Raw genomic sequence first — 20,609 nt, forward strand, 5'->3', positions numbered from 1 at the left:
ACACAAAAATAAATATTTTATACCAAACATCTGTAACGCACTGCCATAGTGATATTATTAATAAAAAATAAAGGAATAAATTTTAAAACCTGACATGACCATGGCAGTATGGGTATGTATTTATGGCTGTAAGACATAATAGCCAGTGGTGTCAATAATAATTAATCTAACTCATACCTAACATATACCCCCTTACATATATATATACAGCAGACCCCCATTACAACACGGTTCGCTTTACGCTGATTCGCTATAACGCTGTTCTTATATTATAACCCGTATCTGACTATAACGCTCTTTTACAGATTGCATATTTAATGAAATCGTTTCATTTGATGGAGTCGATAGCTTGAAACTGAATATCAAAACAGCATTAAAACATTTCCCACGCCGACTTGAGAAATTTTTCCACACTCAGTGATATTTTCTCACACACTGATTTAATTGCAGTACAGTGATTTGTTACGTAGTTCTGAGATCAACATTTTAAAAAAATATCAAGTATATTTGTGTTATATGCATTTATCCGAAGTCTAGTCATCATGCAGTATTAGACATTGTGCGTAACGGAGTTTACTTGAACATTGTATCATAATTAATGCAACCAATGCAGTTACATTTTCGAAGAGTTAATAATGGCGGATAAGAATGAAAAAGCAACGTCTGGCCGAAGTACAAAGACTATAAATGTAAGAAAAAGACTGAATTTGAAAATTAAATTACACGTTTTGAAGTGAATCGATATTATAAAAAAAAATAAAGAATTAATTTTAGCAGCGGGAAAGATTGCTGTTCCATTGCAAGCAACTAGGGCTAGGCCAGCTATTAGGATTGAAGTGGAAAGACTTTAACTAATTTTATTGAAGATAATATCCAATGCAGAATTCAGTTAAGTTAAATATTATAAAAAAAAAAAAGGGAGAGAGAGAGAGAGAGAGATTAGCCAATATGATGATCTGAAGAAAACCCACCTAAAAAAAAAAAAAAAGAATGTGGAACCATTGAAAACTAGTAAGGGCCGGTTGAATAGATTTAAAATCCAGGGAGAAGCCACAAGTGCAGATTAAGGAGCCGAAACTTTAAAAAAAAAACTTGTTAAAATTATTGAAGAGGCATATTATGTGTTATACTTCTCAACAAGTTTTTAACATAGATGAAGCAGGACTTTTGTGGAAACGAATGCCTAAAAGAAGTTTCATATTGAAAGAAGAAAAAAACATGCCAGGTTTCAAAGCGGTGAATAATCGGTTGACTTTATTGTTGGGTGGTAACGCTGCGGGGGATTTAAAATTAATACCCCTTTTAGTTTATTTGGAAGAGGGCCAAAGTTCAACCCAAAATCGACACATTTTTCTTGATTAAATTCATCAATTAAATTAAATCAATTTTTAGATCGATTAAATTCATGATTTTAATTGGAATTTAAAATTTAATTTTGATACGTAAGTAGTTACCACATAATTATGTACTTATGTAATGCAGAATATTTTATGTCTACAAATATTTGAATATTAAATATTTTGACCGACATTTGTGCATGTTTTCACTACCATTTTTTTTTTTTTTTTTTTTTTTATTGATTAGGAAATATCCTATGGCACCGACTGCAACTCACAAAATGCTTAGTGCGGATTCACTTAGCACTCTGTTTTTCCGGAACGAATTATCAGCATTAAGCTGGGATCACCTGTATATACACAATAGCCCATACCTGTTCAGTGACAGAACTGGGTAGATAGTTATCAGACCCTGGACGTTTTGTTTATGTAGAATTTTACAAATCTTATGAGTGTTTGCACTTTTTATTTTATTTTTTATTTTTTCATTAATTTTTGTACCTACGTTATCAGATCTTTTGACATATATATATATATATCTATTTCATCTATATACATATATATATATATATTTCATATACAGGGTGTCTCAAAAATATTAGTACAAACGTTTAGGGGAGGTGGGTAACATCTAAAGGAATGTGAATCACATAGGAACCCATAACCGGAAACGTCATGGGAAAGTAGTAGCAGAGGCACAAGAAGCAGAAATGACACAAGACAGTAATCAGTGACAAACATTTATTTGATATAATATTAACAATGGAGTATGAGTTGGATGTATTTCATGATGTTACAACAGATGCTCGGAAGTTCCACCATGAGACGCGATGCCTGCGTGACACCGACACAGCATGGATTGCCGGACACAGTCAAACACACCTGGAGTTCCTTTGACAGTAGCCTCAGCGCAGACGAGTCTCGCCACGAGATCCATTTCCGTCTCCACAGGCGATTCATACACAATAGATTTGAGGGTCCCCACAGAAAGCAATCAAGGCTCGATAAATTAAGTGAGTGTTGAGGGCCAGGCAATGGGTCCACCACGGCCAATCCATCGACGCCCAAAACGCCTGTTCAAATGGTCACGAACACACCTTCCATAATGGGCAGGCACCCCGTCATGTTGAAACCAAATGTTGCATCTCACATTTCCTGGAACATCGTCAAGTAACCCTGTTAGAAATTGTTCAAGAAAGATCTGATATTTAACAGAGTTCATGCGGGATGATAACAAGTATGGGCCAACTAAGCAGTCACCGACCATACCTGCCCACACATTTATTGCGAAGCGATGTTGTGCCGCATGGGGGTGACAACACACCGTGTGTGTTGTCATCAGCATTGTTGAATAAGCCTCATCTGTGAACAAAAAATAGGCTGGAAAATTCAAGTCTTGAACACTTTCTTGGAGAAACCACTGCACAAAAGCCACACGTGCAGGATGATCTTGGGGGAGCAGTAACTAAACCCTTTGGAAATGAAAGGGGTGTAAGGAATCGTTGTGCCAGACACGACGATTCCTTACACCCCTTTCACTGCAATGAGACACTTCTAAGGCAGAAGCAACGGCACATGTGCTGGTAGTAGGATTATTCTGGACGGCATTCGTTGAATGCCATCCAGAATCTTTAGTACTTTCTAAAGTACTAAACGAAATTCAACGAATGCCGTCCAAAATGTTTAGTACTTTCTTCTATGGCGGGAGTTTGCATCAAATGTGGTCTGCCCACACTACTCCTGTTACCTCTAAATGACCCATAATCGCCCAGATTTTGATGCACACGCGCAAACAAACGGTGGTCCGGTACATGTCTGTCTCTCTGGGAAGCGTTTCCATAAATTTGTTGAGCAGCTCGTCCATTGCCCTCTGCTAATCCATACACTAGGTGCATGTCTGCCAGCTCACAGTTTGTATATCCATGCATGCTCTTCGTGCGTCGACTACTGCACCGACTTACGGTGGCGTTTCCGGTTATGAATTCCTATGCGATTCACATTCCTTTAGATGTTACCTACCTCCCCTAAACATTTGTACCAATATTTTTGAGACACCCTGTACACTTGGTCGTCGACTTAGACCGGCCACACCTACGACCACAAAAAAATAATAATAAAATAAATAATAAATAAATTAATAAATGAATAATAAATCAGGAAGTCACTACTGAGGATACCCATAACCCAGGTGAGGAGTCGCATTGATGACGAGAGGCCTGAGGACAGCACCAGGCACATAAACTCCATCGCTCTCTCTCACATACATCCAGTCGCTTTCAAGCATCTGTTGCGTGTGGTGTATTAATTAAAATTCTATTGTAATACCCATAAAATGCTTAGTAAAAGGAAAATGCCTTCATGTACATATATGCCAGCTAAGAAGTCAAGGAAAACTATTGATTTAGAGTGTAAAATGAAAATTATCCAGCAGTATGAAGGCGGAAAGAAAGTGAATACGATAGCACGTGACTTGAAGTTATCGCATTCCACGCACCGTATCGACGATACTTAAAGACAAAGAAAGAATTCGGGAAGCTGTGAAGGTTTCTGTGCCTATTAAGTCTACAATTTTAACCAATCAACGACAGGAACCCATCCATGAAATGGAGAAATTGTTGTTAATATGGATGGAAGATTTAATACAAAAAAATACACCCATGAGCCTTCACACAGTGCAGGCAAAGGCTAGAAGTTTGTTTCAGAGTTTAAAATCACTCATCAGAGACGATTATGCAGAAGATTTTCAGGCTAGTACCGGGTGGTTTAAGTATTTTAAAAAAAGATTTGCTTTGCATAATGTCTCTATAAATAAACATCTCCTACCTCAAACCAAGAACATGACCCTGACGATGCACAACCCAGCACAAGCAAAGATTAAAAATTGATTTTGTAAATTTCATTTGTATTAATTTTTAAATTAATTCTAGATTGTATTTTTGTGTTTTCAGTATATTATATACAGTATTATTTTTCACATTATGTACAATATATAATTATAGATTGTAGTTTTGTTTTTTATAAACAGTATGAATAATAAACCAATTAAAATGTAGAGAACATTTGAATTTAACCTCATTGAGAGAGATAGCCTAGGTGTAGAAACGAAGGTATGTACAATATCGCTAAGTAAAAGATAAAAACATTACTGTATTTAAAATGAAAAATAAAAGATTATAAAAATAAATTATAAAGATGATAAAAAGATTAGAAAGGTTAAAAAATACTGTTAAATATATGGCCGACATACGACCTGTCAGTCAGAACAAAAGTCAGTCGTAAGTCGAGGACCAACTGTATATGTATATATATATATATAATCAAGCTTTTTACTAATACCTTAAATTGCCTTTGTATTAAATTGCTCAGTAACAACGTTCCTACTAACTTTATTAATTATAACCATTAATTATAACATCAAAAGTATGTCGTCTTATATCAAACATAAATTTGGATTCAATAAGTACACAAGTATTAACTTGATACTTGTGTAGATGTAAAGATGTAAATTTCAATGGTGGTAGTTCCACTGCTTTGTAAGTAAATACATTATATGGCTTCTATTTGAACAATATCAATACTTTTTTACTGTCTAAGTCTATTTTCATTTTTACTTTTAGATGATTTAATAATGATTTACAATTGAAGTGTATGTTATATTCTTTTCATCTATGGCATGTTTCCCTTTCTCTTTTTTCCAGACTGTTTTTTCACCAAACAGCCTTTTGCATTCATTTTTTAAAATGAATATAGAGGGCACTAGTTCATCTTTTTTACATAGCTCTATTCAGTCCGCATAATTCTTTATATATTGTTTGCTGCTTTGAGAAACTCCACAGTTGTCATAGCTCTCTGCTTCTGTTTATATCTCATTTATGCCTTTCTTGATGAAACATGAATTAAATCAATGAATTTCTGGTATTTAATTGTTTTTTGATATTTATCATTTCAACTTTATTGAATTCATTCTTATTTGTTTATTCCCTTATATTTTTTTTATTTTTGGCCATATTTTTCGACATTTCAAAGCATATCACAGTCTTATGGTATTAGTATCTCCTTCAACTAACGCTCTCTCAGCCAAGGCCCTCTAAGAGGTTGTGTATTTACACACCCAGCTTGCCTAGTATCCTTTAAACTCTTTTCTCTGCTTTTTATCTTTTTACTTTTTATCCTTCGTTTTACCATCCATTGAACTATTAGTGTAATACAAGAGCAATTCAGACATTCTTGCTTTCCTTCCTCTCTGCTATTTTCGCCTCTTTTATTTTTACTACCTTTTCCTTCCTGCACCTTGTTTTATTTCCTGTTTCAAAACTTTGCCTGTTACACTAAATTCACTAAAGTTTTTCAGTCAAAATTTACCTCTTCTTATCTTGGACATGCAAAATTAATACTATCCTTTTAATAGATATATACTTGAGGTATATAAATGAATTCAAGGTATTCATTATCATTTTTTTAATTCATTTATACATTAATTTAATTACTTAACTTAATTATATATATTGCATTGGGGCTGCCTTATGTTTTTGGAGGACCTATCTTTTTTTTCTCCCTCCCTTTTTATTATATTATTTTTTTATATTATTATTATTTTATTTTTTTTTTCCTAATATTTTTAACCTTTCCTCCATTACCATAAGTTTATATAGAAATGCAGTGGTTTTTCAAATCCCCTGATGATCTATGTACCAACTTTCTTTAGTTTGCATCAAACTTTATCTTTCCCTTAGTTATTTTATTATCTTCCCACCCTCAGTTTGATGCTCACTATTCTTCTTCGCTTATTAATCAAATTTTTGCTTTCCCTTTTGGCATCTCTACATTTAATTGGCTCATTGATGCAGCCTTTAATTTCAGTTAATTTTATATATATATATATATATATATATATATATATATATATATATTTTTTTTTTTTTTAGGTTCTTAAAATTCTTTCTCTTTTTATTTCTCATTCTTTTCTTTTTCTTACTTTTCTTCTATTAGCCTCAGCACCTTGTTTTATACTGCTCCATCTTTATGTATTTTTCTGTTATTTCATTCTGATTTCATCTATATACAATTTGTATCCTGTGTTGCAGCCTTGCGTACTCAGGTGCCTTTTCTGTATTTTCTTCATTCCCATTTCTGCATTACACACACACACACACACACAAATAAAAAGTATCTTTATGGCGATTAGCATTAATGCACTCAACAATTACATCAAATAGGTATTATGAATCAGAGCTGTAATACTCAATATGTTCTACGTTGATAATAATATTAGTAAAATAATAAGAGGAGTTAACCTCAATATAGTACGTAGAACACTTCCGTATGAATTCTGGAGGGTATCATACGGAAGTGTTCTGCGTACTATATTGAGGTAACTTCTCTTATTATTTTACTCTCAAATAGGTATATATAGTTAGTAATTTTCCTAGTCATTTATTGGGTGTTTTTACATAATTGTTCCTACAAGAAGATATAAATAAAAACCCCCACTGGAGATTCATGAAATTTTGGTATTAAATATACAAATGGGAATTTGATGTTATTATTTTTTTACTTAATTTCTTCTTCAAGTCATGTAACTGTTTGGTAATGATGCATTGGTTGGCTCTGGTGACCTGTTATATAATTTGTTATTAAATTTTTTCTTAGTAAAATGTTTTGCAATAATTCTATAATTATTCATAACTTTATCCATAGGAGTTATGAAAAAGTCTGTGTATTTCTCTTTTCATTATAAATTCTATAGTTATACAAATATAGAATCCACATTATTATTCAATTGCTGTTATGTCCAGCAGGTTCAGTTCACATGTTGAATGCTTTAATGTTTTTTTTTGTTGTTGTTGTTGTTTTTTTATGTAAACCCCAAACACAACGGTATTAGAACCTATAGTACTTAGTACCGTGCTTTGGTTGGAGGTAGAGAAGACGAAAGAAGATATTTGTTGACATTGAACTTTAACTTCTGTAGACTGTAATTTTCAGGAAATATGTATGAAGAAAGTTTGTTCCAGAAAACAGAAGATGAAAAGTTGGTACTGTGAGTTTGAAGTTGGACAGTAAATAGATGTTGGCTGGTGGCGGCACGTGTTCAGACTGTTTTGAAAGAGAGAGAGAGAGAGAGTGGGAATTAAAGAAGCCAATTCAGAAGAACAGTGCCCATGGAAGTATCTGTAGAAGAGGCATACAGCAGAGACAGTACGCCTATGAGACAGCGAGTCTATTAGTTGTTGTTGTTATTTGGTTTTTAGGAGCATTAGCAACTAAGGCCATATTGCTCCTGGGATATGCAGTAGTCATTCCCTGACCTTTCCTCATCCTCCATATTTGGTGGTCATGGACTCAAACCCTGGTCTAATCAGGAAGCATATGCTACGCACTGCTGCTCCTGCCCACCTGGCTACGGAGGCGCCTTGACTCTATTAGAGATGAATCATTAATTAAACTAACTGCCCTCTTCTGAATAGAATCAAGAAGCCTGAGAAAGGTTTGGGGGGCACCACCCCAGATGTGAGAACAATATTCCTTGGCAGTGCAGATTTGCGATTTATACAGAGTGAGCAGCTGTTTAGAAGAAAAGTAACGCCGAGAGCGAAAGAGAAAACCAAGTTTTTTAGATGCAGAGGAAGCAATATTTGTAATGTGCTTGTGCCAAGAGAGATTAGAAGTCAGGGTAATCACCAAAAGAGATATATCATTTTGTCTAGAAATTGGAGTGTCGCTAAAGATAAGCATAGGAGCAGAAGAATCCTTTTTGCGAGATATAAGACAAGACTGAGTTTTAGAAGGGTTGAAATCAACTAAGTTGTCTTTGCCCCACTGGAGAATTACCTGAAGATTGGCATTTATACAGCGTGTTGGGAATGGTGGGAGATGTTTTACCAAGATTATTAATACATGAGTTGGAAGAAAAATGGAATGCTAGCAGGTTAGTTTTATCCTTGGCTGAAGTGACAACAGGACCATCTGGTTTGGACAGTGGTGGGAGCAGAGATGGGTGGCGCCTCCGTAGCCAGGTGGGAAGGAGCAGCAGTGCGTAGCACACGCTTCTTGATTAGACCGGCGTTCGAGCCCATCACCACCAAATACGGAGGATGCGGAAAGGTCAGGGAATGACCACCGCATATCCGGGAGCAATATGGCCTTAGTTGCTAATGCTCCTAAAAACCAAATAACAAACAAACAAGCAGAGATGGGCAAGAGTTGCGGCCAATAGCTTTGGCAAGGGACCAGAATGCTCGGCTACCATTAGGCCAAGAAGCAAGTTTCCTACTCTTAGCCTGTTCAAACTCTAGTTTGGACAGATTAATAACTGCTTTACAATTGTTGCAGTAGGCGCCTCCGTAGCCAGGTGGGAAGGAGCAGCAGTGCATAGCACACGCTTGATTAGACCGGGGTTCGAGCCCGTCACCACCACCAAATACGGAGGATGCAGAAAGGTCAGAGAAGGACCACCGCATATCCTGGAGCAATATGGCCTTAGTTGCTAATGCTCCTAAAAACCAAATAATATATATATATAAACAATTGTTGCAAGCTTTGGCATAGGCAGAAAATGAAACTGAAGAATTAGAAACAAGCCAATTACGATATGCAACATTCTTCTCTTGAACAGCCTTAGCACATTTATTGGAAAACCAAGGATTAGATAAAGTCTGAGAGTCTGAGATTTCAAAGTGGAGTGTGGAATAAAGGATTCCATTCCTGCAAGAATAATTTCACTGACACAATCTGAGGAAACGTTGACATCAGAAGTTTTGAAACAGTAATCCGACCAAGGAAAAGAAATCTCGCAGGTCATCCCATTTTGCAATCTTATATTGCCAAACAACACGAAGTTGGGAATAGCCATGAGATAAAGGCCCCATTGGAGAAGAGACAATCACCAAGTTGTGATCTGAAGTGCCTAAAGGACCTCTCACTTCGACCGTGTACTTAGAAAGGTTGTTTGTGAGAAAAAGATCAAGCGTGTTGGCTGCATGGTTAGGATTATCCGGTATTCTTGTAGGTAAATGAACAATCTGTGCAAGGTCATTAGTAATTGCAAAAGCCTCGGCATCTCAGCCAGCTGGAGTTGTGAACATTAAAATCACCAAGGAAAATTACCTCACTGTTAGGAAAATTGAACTGGAGAAAGTCAAGTTGCAAAGAGAAGAAGTCAAAGAGCTCCAAATGATTAGTGGAGTTGGGAGAGCTGTAGAGGCAACAGATGAATTTGACACAATGAGGTAGAGAGATTTTAAACCAGAGAAGATCAAAGAGAGGAGATTCCAAATTGCCAAGTCTCTGACAGGGAATATCAGAACGGACATATGCACAAGTACCACCTTTGAGGCAAAAGGAATAATTTGGTCATCTGAGATGAGCAGTAGTTGAATCAACCGATAACTGAGATTCTGTCAGAAAAAGTACATGGGGTTTGGCAGACTGAAAGTGGAAATGGACATCGTTAAGATTAGAATTGAGATCATGTATATTTGTGAAATGAATTAGGAAGTGCTTGGGAGGTTTAGATCTTTTCGCAGATAAGCTTGCTCTATTAGTTTGACAATTCGTGGTGTATTCAATAGTAAGAAAATGTGGGGGGGGGGACATGCTGTATAAAGTAATGAAATTTTTGGATAGGGTGTACTCATGGTAAGAATATACCCAGATCCTTAACATATCATGGCCTCAACAATGCTCCCTGCATGCACACTACTCAGACTCCCTAGAGTGCTACCAATATGTACGGTCCATTGTACTAACTAGCAGCCGGCCTGCGAACACCGTTTTAGAGCTTACCCTCAAAATGTAAGGAATATTGGATCTCGCCACGATGTACACCATAACCTCAAACGTCATCAATCATACTGCATGATGAAAGAGATAGGTAAGGGTTGACCAGAACTTAGCTGTAGAGACTAAATATTGGTTCCACCACTTCAAGCCTCCAATAAGCAAAGTGGTGGTATTTCACCGGCTGATGAGAGTCATCTACCACCTAGTACTGCCTGGTAACATAGAGGGGTGGCATTCCTACATGTGATGTGGGCGCCACATCTCGCCCTGCTTATGTTGATTCACACCTGGGTGGTCACCCACCATGTACTTGTGCATGGAGGTTATGCCCAGGATTACTAACAGTCCCACCAACGTGAATGTGCAAGCAGAAGATTTGGCTGTCACAGACCATCCGGACTTCATATCTGCCTGCACAATTACCCCCAGGTCCTTTTCATTCTCTACCACTGTCAGTGTAGTACCACATAGTTGATATGTTACTCTGGGGTTACTGTTTCCCATATGTTGTACTTTACATTTGTCAATGTTAAACTTTATTTGCCACCTCTCAGCCCATCTGCTCAACCTTTCCAGATCCTGTTGCAGCAGCATAGTGTCAGTAGTGTCCTTGACAACCCTGCCAACCTTTGTATCGTCTGCAAACTTGGACATTAAGCTTGATATACCATCATCAATATCATTTATAAATACAGAAAACAATAATGGACCCAACACTGAACCCTGAGGGACTCCACTAATAACATTAGTCCACGATGAGCAGTGTTCATTGATTACCATTCTCTGCCTTCTCCCCCTCAACCATCCCTTTATCCATAGCAGCAATTTGCCTCCAATGCCCAACTGCTCCAATTTGTGCAGCAGTCTTCCATGTGCAACAGTATCAAAAGCCTTTCTAAGATCCAAGTATATAATATCAAAGTTATTCCCTGCATCCAGTTCTTTTGTGACTGCATCATAGTATCCAATCAAATTGGTCAGGCAAGACTTCCCCTTAACAAAATTGGAAGAGATGGAACATCTCTGCTATCTGTTTGGATAGAAGATCAAACAAAGAAGAGATCAGGAACAACTTTGCTTACAATAAAAGCATTGGCAATATTTGAAGACCTCAGAAATAAAGCTGAAACCCTCAAGAAGTGTCTCTCTTTACTGCCAGTAGTGGCTGGTTTAATAATTTCAGGTAATGTCACGCTTTCCTTAATGTGGAATTATCAGGTGAAGCTGTGAGTGCAGATGAAAAGCAGCAAAGGCATTTCAACTTTGTTGAAACCGTACTGTATTGGGAAAAAATGCCGTCACGAACATATATCTTAAGAGAGGAAGCACGAGCTCCAGCCTTCAAGGCTGCTAAGGATAGATTGACTGTTCTGTTAGGAGCAAATGCAAGTGGCGACTTGAAACTGAAGCTTGTTGTTATCATGCAGCCAATCCACGGGTGTTAAAAGGGATTGTAAAGTCTTCCTTGTGTGTTTACTTTAGGAACAATAGAAGAGGGTGGATGACCAGGCAGATCTTCACTGATCTTCTACTAGATGTGTTTCAAACTACTGCAAAAAGAAAAATTTGGATTTTAATTGTTTTGGACAATGCACCAAGTCACCCTCCAGCCCTTGCTGTTAGCATGGGTTTGAGGGTGAAAATGAGGGTTCACAACAGAGGGTGAAAATGCACCAACAGTTATAGACTTTTGGAAGCAATTCACCATAAAAAAATGCAATTACATAATTGTGGAGGCTTGGAACGAAATAACAAAAGAATCCTTTTGTGGTGTTTGCAGCCTCTTTTACCAGATTTTATTCATGATTTTAAACTCTGGCTTTGATCCTGTAAACGAGCTTCCTAAATTAAAAGCACATTGCGTTGCCTTCACAAAGTAATTTGCGGAGGCTTTGAGAAATTGGAGGAAGAAGATTTAGAAGAGTTGCTTCAGTCTCATGAAGAAGAACTTTCAACTGAAGAACTGCAAAATCTTGTTGATGGAGGGCAGGTGGAAGGTGAGGAAGACGATGAAGATAAATGCCTGAAATCCACCATAAAACAGTTTTCTACTTGAGTTATCTTCAGTTTTAAATTCATTTGAGAAAAGTATGCAGTGACTAGAAGATAACGATTACAATGCAGAAAGAAGCAGAAGAGCACTTCATACAATTCGATCTGCTTTGGAACCACATAACCAGCTGCTTTGTGAAAGAAGAAAGATAGCGAAACAACAGAAACTAGATGTCTTTTTTATGAAAACACCAAAAAAAAAGACAGAAAATGAGCCACAGCCCTGTAGTTCCTGCATGACTATATTTCATTCAAAGCCCTCATCTGCATCTCCTCCCCTTCCCGGTTCCGATAATGATGACAACCTGCCGCCACTTTCCCCATAATTCCACTGCTTCAAGTCTTTCCCGCAAGGTGTCTTCATTTATTTTTTAAGGTAGGAATCTAAATTTAAATGATTAAATTGTTAATTTTACATTTTTAAACTGTGTAAGTGTTTTATTATACAATTATTTATTGTGTTTGGTAATGTTTTGGTTACAAATGTGTGTCCAATCTTGGGTGGTCGGCACCTAACCTATTTTTCCCATAAGACCTGTTATTTATATTGCACCAGGATTTCTAGGAACACGACTATTGTGTTATATGAGAACTGACTGTATGGCAGAATTGAGGGCATAGTTTCCTCCACATGAAGTTCATGCATTACTTTGGAATTTTGATCTGTGCAGACTTGATTAATGAAAGAGTGTCTTTACACCTTTGCTGAACACCTTCCAAATTTCTCTCACAGAAACTTTCAGATTTTCCATCTGATTGACAATTTTAGCCATTGTAGATGTAGAGTGCACATAATATGAATTAGTATTAGGCAACAAAAAAATAAATTTGATGCGCTCATACTGACGATCTGTAAATGGCATTGCGCATTATCCAGGATAATGAAAATTTTGAAAGGAATTTCTTTCTGCATGCAATAGGACTTCAATTCTGGATGCAGCTCTTTACTAAAGCAATTGGAGCAGTATGGCATTAAGGGCAAGTTGCTGATTTGGATAAAAGGATGGTTGAGTGCAAGAAGACAGAGAGTAGTAATTGATGGCACTGCTTGTCGTGGACTAACATTATTAGTGGATTCAGTGTTGGGATCATTGTTGTTTTCTATTGTTATCAGTGGTATTGATGAAGATAAAATGTCCAAGTTTGCAGATAATACAAAGGTGGGCAGGGTTATTAATGTCAGTATTCTGCTGCAACAGGATCTAGAAAAGTTGGGCAAATGGGCTTAATGGTGGCAGTTGAATTTGACATTGACAAGTGCAAAGTACTGCATATGGGCAGCAATAAAACCCAGAGTAATGTACTAACTGTGCAGCACTACACATAGTAGTGGAGAATGAAAAAGACCTCGGGGTAATTGTGCAGTCAGATAGGAAGTTTTCAAAGCAGTGCTGGCAAAACAGACTGCCAGAGCAGCTATTGGGGTCTTGTCAATGATATACAGGAACTTTGCTAACAGGGATATTATTATTATTGGTCAAATGGTGCAAGGAAGCCTAAGGCTTATGCTGCACCAGCCAAAAAAAAATTCTGAGTTACCCTGTGAGAGAGAGAGAGCAGTAGAAGAGAATCACCAAGAAAGAGAAAAATGATGATATCCAGCTCAGGACCCTGGGTATACCAAGCTCATACTCACCAGATGTGTGAGCCCCTGGGGTATGGAGGTGATTTTCCCTTTGTATAAGGCAGTGTTCAGGCCACACCTTGAGTACTGCATACAGGTCTGGAGGCCTCATTTTGGGAAAGATGTAGAGCTGCTGGAACGAGCACAGAGAAGAGCAACAAGATTAGTGAGTGGAACAAAGGGTTGCTCTTACAAAGAAAGGATTGAGTTCTGCTAATTCCAGCATCTGGAGACTAGGCACCTGCGAGGTGATCTGGTTTGAGGTGTATAAGGGCTTTGAATGGTCTGAACAAGCTCACTGTTGGTGGAATTCTTGAACTTCCTTAAATTACACACTTGGGAGGGCATAAATTCAAATTGAGGAAAGATTGTTGTTGAATAGATGTGCGGAAATTTTGCTTCAGCCAACAGGGGGACTGGGATTGATTGCTGGAACAAATTTCCATTTGTTGAAGTTGATAGCTTAAATAGATTCAAGGATTAGCTGGACAGACATTTGGAGCGAATGGATAGGTGAAATGGGAAGGGTTTGTTTTTTTTGCTGATATTGTATAATCTTGCTCTTGCATCATATGCCACTGCTAATGCTAATTCCACTTGTGTTTCACCTTTTTTATTGGCATACCAGTAGAATGACAAGGAATCTTTGTTATAGTCCTTTAGTGTGCCCATGAATTTTTGCTGTGGTAGTTCAGCTTTAGCTCAATTTCCACTCACTCTCTGCATTACCACCCAAAAGCAGCAGGTGATCTTCAGAGGCCTTGTAACCTGGTGTGTTTGTTTCTTCTCATGTTGTGGTTTGGCATTCATTTCTAGAATAAACCACCTTCAGTTATTGCTTTTAGTTCTTTTCAATATTTATCTGCTGCTTCTTTTCCTGCAGATGCAGCCTCAAAAATTACTTTATTTTGTGTCTATTTAGGATGACTAACAACATCAAGATACTAAAAGCGGGCAATACAGTACCAGTAACGTAGCTACTCTTTTTTGGGCCCGGAGTTCGGGCCCCTACTTAATTAATGAAAATTGCAAAAACAGGAGACAGTCAAAGATGCCGGCCCCCTAAAGGGCCCAGGCCCAGAGTCAGTTGCCTTTCCTGCCTACATAGTAGCTACACCACTGTACAGTACCCTATGTGAATATCATGTGACAGATGAGTAATCCACCCTGTTTTCTCTCACTCAACATGATGAGTTAGTTGCACAAATAGAATGAAAGTATCTAAATACTGAGTTGCGTAATTTTGAGTTTGGCTCTCAAATAAAATGAAACGTCTAAATATTCGGTCTTGTAAGTTTAAATTTGCATGAACAAAACTCACATATACAGAGAACTCACCATACATGGAAGTCATGCTTTGCCCTTCTGTTGACAATATAGTGGTTCAAATACATCACTCCTTTGGCGAGGTCTTGGTTCGAATAAAGTCATAGACTAGCATGATACTTAAGAGCATCTTTATTTTAAACTTTGGTTAATCAGCCTCAGGCAGAGGGCAGATGGTTTCTTCTGTGCTATTATGGATTTTTCTGCCTGAATAACGTGTAATTCAGCCCATGAACATATTTGTATAGATATAAGCCATGTTGTGCACTCAGCACAACATGCTTTATATGACACAATGTAAATGAGATATATAAATAAAAACATCAGTAATCCTTCTGCAGAGTGGGTAAATGACAGCCTCATTTGCCAACCCATTGTGTGAATGATGATTCAGATACATGACAAAGGTTATGTATATCTTAATTCCTAAATGGGGATTAAGGTCTCTCATAAGATGAGAGACCAGAAACTGTAGTCTTGAAACCTCGATTGGCTCACTCAATTAGTGAATTTAAGTAATGAGATAGTAATTAGGTGTACCTGTATAATAGAATTTGGTTCATCTTCTCCAGCCCTCAAATTAGTTGGTTTGAGTTTTAGTGGCAAATTGGCAACAGAGGCAATAATGCATCAAAACCAAGCGATATAAAAGATAAATGCACGAAAGATTTCAGTGACCTACAGAATTAGGTCAATTTGTCAGAAAGTGTATTCTGCATGTGTAAGCAGGCATAGAGATTTTAAATAACCAAAAACTAATATCATGCAATCATTGTTGGATAGAATTTGACTGAGTGTATCTGGAACAGCAGCTGAAATTTGACCATAAGAGCATGAATTGTCACATTAGAGAAAACAAAATTGCCCATGAATCAATATTATTTTGCCTGTATCTTTTATGTTGATTTATTCAGTCAGGTTGCTAAAGATGATGCTTTTTTCCTTCTCTTTTTTTATTGTTTTTATATACTTCCAAACTTCTGCCCCCAATGTTGAGAGATTTGGGGAGGGGGGAGGGACACTGTTTTGGAAACATAATAGCATGAAGATTTTAAGCTCATAGGATATTTAAAAAATCGTTCATTCATGTTCTTTAATACTTCATATTTATCCATTTCCTGACTATATACATATATTTTTCATTTTTCAAGGTTGTTCCAAATTATGTGAGTTAACAAATTGTTTTTTGAAATCCTCCAGTACGTTCAGCCATTCCTTATTTGTATTGACCAATGGTTGATACAGATAGCAGTATGAAAATAGCTTTAAAAATGAAAGGTGGAGATCGACAGCCAGTGTTGTCTGATTTAGGTTTTGAAAAGCCAGACTTGTCTGGAATTGGGATCCAGAAGTTCATTAAATTGAATGATAAATAAATAGATAATAGAGGACATCAAAATAGATTAATACAGGTGTTTTTTTTTTTTTTTTTTTTTTTTTTCCAATAATTTAATTGTAGTGTTGGGAACTTTAGTCAAAATAAGACCAAATTAATATTTAAAAGCATGCAAAGTTTTCATTTTGTACAATTTTTAAAATTTCCACACAAAAAAGTTCACTTCAAAGTGAAAAGGTTGCAAAGATTCTGCCCATTTAACCCTTTCATAGGAACTGACAGCTCCTTTTATACATTGGATGGTAGGAGTGGTGTACATAAAGTTTAGTGATCTCTGTTTAAATTATTTATTAGTTCTATTTCCCCTCCCCCTCATTATTTGTGTATTTATATATATATATGTGTATTTTTTTTTTTTTTATAGAGTCATTTAAGTGTATCAAAGAGGCTAAACCAAAGGTTTCGTGAATGGCACAGAGAATGGATGGACAAAAATGTTACAGAAGATTTTCAAAAACTCTGCCGAGAATGGTTGATGGGACTTGGAGAAGATATTAGTGAGATAACTGTGTGCATCAGGGAAGATAATCCAAGTAAACCACCTTATTCCCCCTATAATCGCTATAGACTAAAGCTTCAAGAAAAGACGTGAATCATCACTGTGATGATTGCTCGTTTGATATCCGCATCAGGTCAATCTCAGTCACTTAAAAGATTAAAATAATCCATTCGAGTGGCTCCTGATTGTACGTAGCTGAGTTCAGCTTCGACAGCATCGTCAGTTGTGGCGCCAACTGTAGTAGCTCCTTTTCTGTAAAGGAGTTGAAGTGGAACTAAGCTGACTTAAAACAAAAGACCAAGAAATTCAGCTGCGAAAAGTACTGAGGGATTATTTTTACCTCTCTAAACATTTCCTTTTTTATTTTTATAATTTTTAAAGTGTTGCTTGGGATTAGTATTTGTTGTGGTCGAGAAACTCCCCTCCCCCAGTCTACAGAGGAAGTGGTCATTGTAAAATATTTTCATTGCTTCATTTGAAGACTATGCGAAAGTCGTCCTGGTGATAAAATGCATCCAGATGCTAAGAATGCCCGAATGCATTGGAATAAACTTGCCGTTGTTCATAAATGGAACTTAATATGATTGCCACACGTGTGTGTGTGTGTGTGTGTGTGTGTGTGTGTGTGTGTGTGTGTGTGTGTGTGTGTGTGTGTGTGTGTGTGTGTGTGTGTGTGTGTGTGTGTGTGTGTGTGTGTGTGTGTGTGTGTGTGTTTATTTAAGGACATATATGTTGCTGCAGAATGACATATATAGAGAGAAACTTCGGCACAAAATGTATGTACAGAATATTGGGCAATGGACCTTCTCAGATATTTTACACAAGTGTGGTATTTTTGTATCTGTAGATTATGCACACCATTAGACTTCAGTGGACTAGAAAAGAATCAAGCCATGAGTAAATGTTGTTACTCCATAATTGCAAAGAGAGAGAGTTTAAGAACTGGGTAAAGGGTATATATCAGCATCCTGAATATTACAGGACAGTAAGTTTTGCCCTTGTTTGTCATTCTCTTGTATATTATCATCAAAAATGCCATAACATTGTGTGTTTTACAGAATTGTTGAAATAAAACCCATGACCTGTGTAAATATTGACATTTCACTTTTAGTTTGTTTTATAATATTCTTGTACTTTGTACACTGAGTATTATCTGGTTTAATATATTTTAAAAAAAAATAGTTTTTTCTTAATTAAGATTGGTTTATGCCCATTTGGACTTTTAACTTTTGTAAATAGATAGGTGTGTATAATATTTCATTTTTCGTTATTTTGCATGTTGCTGTTCAATTATCAGGTTACCAAATGTTGAGAATGGGGCAAAATACACAAAAACACATGGTTGTTCTAAAAAAATATTTTCTAACCTCGGAAGAAAATATGACATGAATATCATTTTATTAAAATTTATTTCATAAAAAGAAAATAATTAATATAACTAATTTAAGAGATATCCATTTAATGGATAGCCCATTTTCCTGATGAGTAATGTTCTCTGATTAAAAAGATATCAGTTATTTGAGGTCAACTATGTGGACAGTCATTTCTAAAGGACACATGCCAGAGTGCTGTAACAGTCATGGGATAGACCACAGCTTCCTCAAATGGGTTACTGCAAAAGTTAACAAGTGTTATTTTAGGAGCTGTTTCATATATTGTAATAACTGCCTCTGAGACAGCCGCCTTTTTATTAACTATATTATTTCATAATATAAATTCCCACTTAGGTTCACTTCTATTGGATAGCCATATACCTTTCTGCTGGATGTGCACATGCAAAATGTGACAGCAGAAGTGATGTAATGTTATTTTTGACTTGTGTTGTGCAATGCTGTTTCTATTTAAATAATGCGGCATGCAAAATATAGCAGAAGTGATGTGATGTTTTAGAATTACCTTATATGATGCTGGTTGTTACCAGATTAGGAATTTTAGATTTATATAATTACATAATTGATTATTAGTGTCACATGACCATAATAGTATACACACAGTTGTCTAAAATAGTGAAATAGAAATATCAAGCAGGTTGGGGGATCTAGTTTGCAATTCACAAATGCCTGTATGCATATACAGGAGAGTTGGATATAGGTTCAGCATAGGATGAAAACTAGAAAATGTGAAGTACATGTGTGCAATGACTTCCTCCAGGTCAGCACATCATGTTGCAATACAGTTTCTGACAGGCAAGAATACCTCTAGATATTCCATTTACACAAGGACAGCTTGTCAGTTCACTATACATCTTCCTTAATGTGCACAAGAAATCATGCTCTTAAAAAAATTATCATACATGGGTGGACAGTTGGCTCAAATATAGAGTTACCAACAAATAATTATATATCAATGTAAGTGACAGACAGATATTGCATCTATAAAATAGCTCACAGCCACCAGCTCTCTGGGTGTGTGACAAAGATTCCATTATTTTTAATTTATTTGAAACATTCTCTCTTAATTTTCTTAGCAGTTCTACATGTTTTGTATTCAATGATTACAGTACAGCCCTGGGATGATACCCTCTCTCTGTTCAGAAAACAAAGAAATGAAAGAACTTATTGAAGTTTATTAATACTACTATCAAAGATTTATTTCAAAAGAAAATAATTGGTTGGGCTGTAACTCCTCTGATTCATGTATTTCTAGGCTGTACAGCCTCCGAAGCTTGGAAAATGAAGTTACTCAGACTAAAATTATATCATACTGTTGTTCTTGTGAAAACAAAAATATACTTCCAACCTTAAAGTCAAACAAACCAACATGAAAGACAAACGTTTCTTACCGATTCGTTGGTAACGTTGACACTAGACATTTTAGAAATAATTATCATAGTTACAAGTCCAAACTACTCATTGACTAGAATTGTCATACACTTGTTGCCAAACTTGGGGGGGGGGGAACAAAAATCGAAACACTGAATGAGTTACAAGCTAACAGAATAACGTGAAAAAATCTGAAAACTGCTTAACCTTGCTTCCATAGAAATAATCGAACTTTTAGAATGAGCAAAAATTTTTGGAGAGGAAAAAATTAAATAATTGGCTTTTGTCAAATAAAAACGCTTTCTCCCTGACACCCCAGGGATGTGGTTTTCAGGTGGTTTTTTTTTTTTTTTTATTATTATTATTATTAACTTTGCTTAGCCATCAGTAATTTTGTAGTCAAAAGTTGAAATTTACGTCATACACTTCCAAACACTTGAATATAAACTTTACATGATATTACTTTTTGCAAAATAGTAAAAACTTGAGATTATTTTTAATAAATTTTACCTTAGATGCCTACATTGTATACAGTCAAAAGTTGAAATTTAAGTATCATAGACTTCAAAACCAGATGAACACTATTGAATATTACAACTTTTACAGGGTATTTAAAAAATGGTTAACTGTAGCCATTATTGATCCACTAGCAGCGATTCGCATTTGGGGAATTGGACCATGAGAGAAGTAGAGGGGAATCGCTAAGAAAGAGAAGAATGATGATATCCACCTCAGGACCCTTGCTCTCAGGGTAACTCAGAAATTATTTTTGACTGGTGCAGCATAAGCCTCAAGCTTTCTTGCATGCACCATATAGCTAATAATCTGCCGT

General features: G+C 36.4%; 1 protein-coding gene across 9 annotated transcripts in view; it reads left to right on the forward strand.

Annotated features, from left to right (window-relative positions):
• The window catches only part of LOC150075069 (paired amphipathic helix protein Sin3a-like), a 718,000-nt gene extending 699,917 nt beyond the window's left edge, over positions 1 to 18,083 (forward strand). For all 9 annotated transcript variants that reach the window (XM_090389145.1, XM_090389146.1, XM_090389142.1 and 6 more), the window contains one exon: positions 16,881 to 18,083. In XM_090389145.1, coding sequence (XP_090245271.1) covers positions 16,881 to 17,108 — 228 coding nt within the window. In that variant the 3' untranslated portion in view covers positions 17,109 to 18,083. The remainder of the gene's footprint in view (positions 1 to 16,880) is intronic.
• Positions 18,084 to 20,609: the final 2,526 nt, after the last annotated feature.

This window comes from Mastigoproctus giganteus, chromosome 14 (assembly GCF_048544385.1).
Source record: "Mastigoproctus giganteus isolate SK-2022 chromosome 14, ASM4854438v1, whole genome shotgun sequence".
NCBI lineage: Eukaryota > Metazoa > Arthropoda > Arachnida > Uropygi > Thelyphonidae > Mastigoproctus > Mastigoproctus giganteus.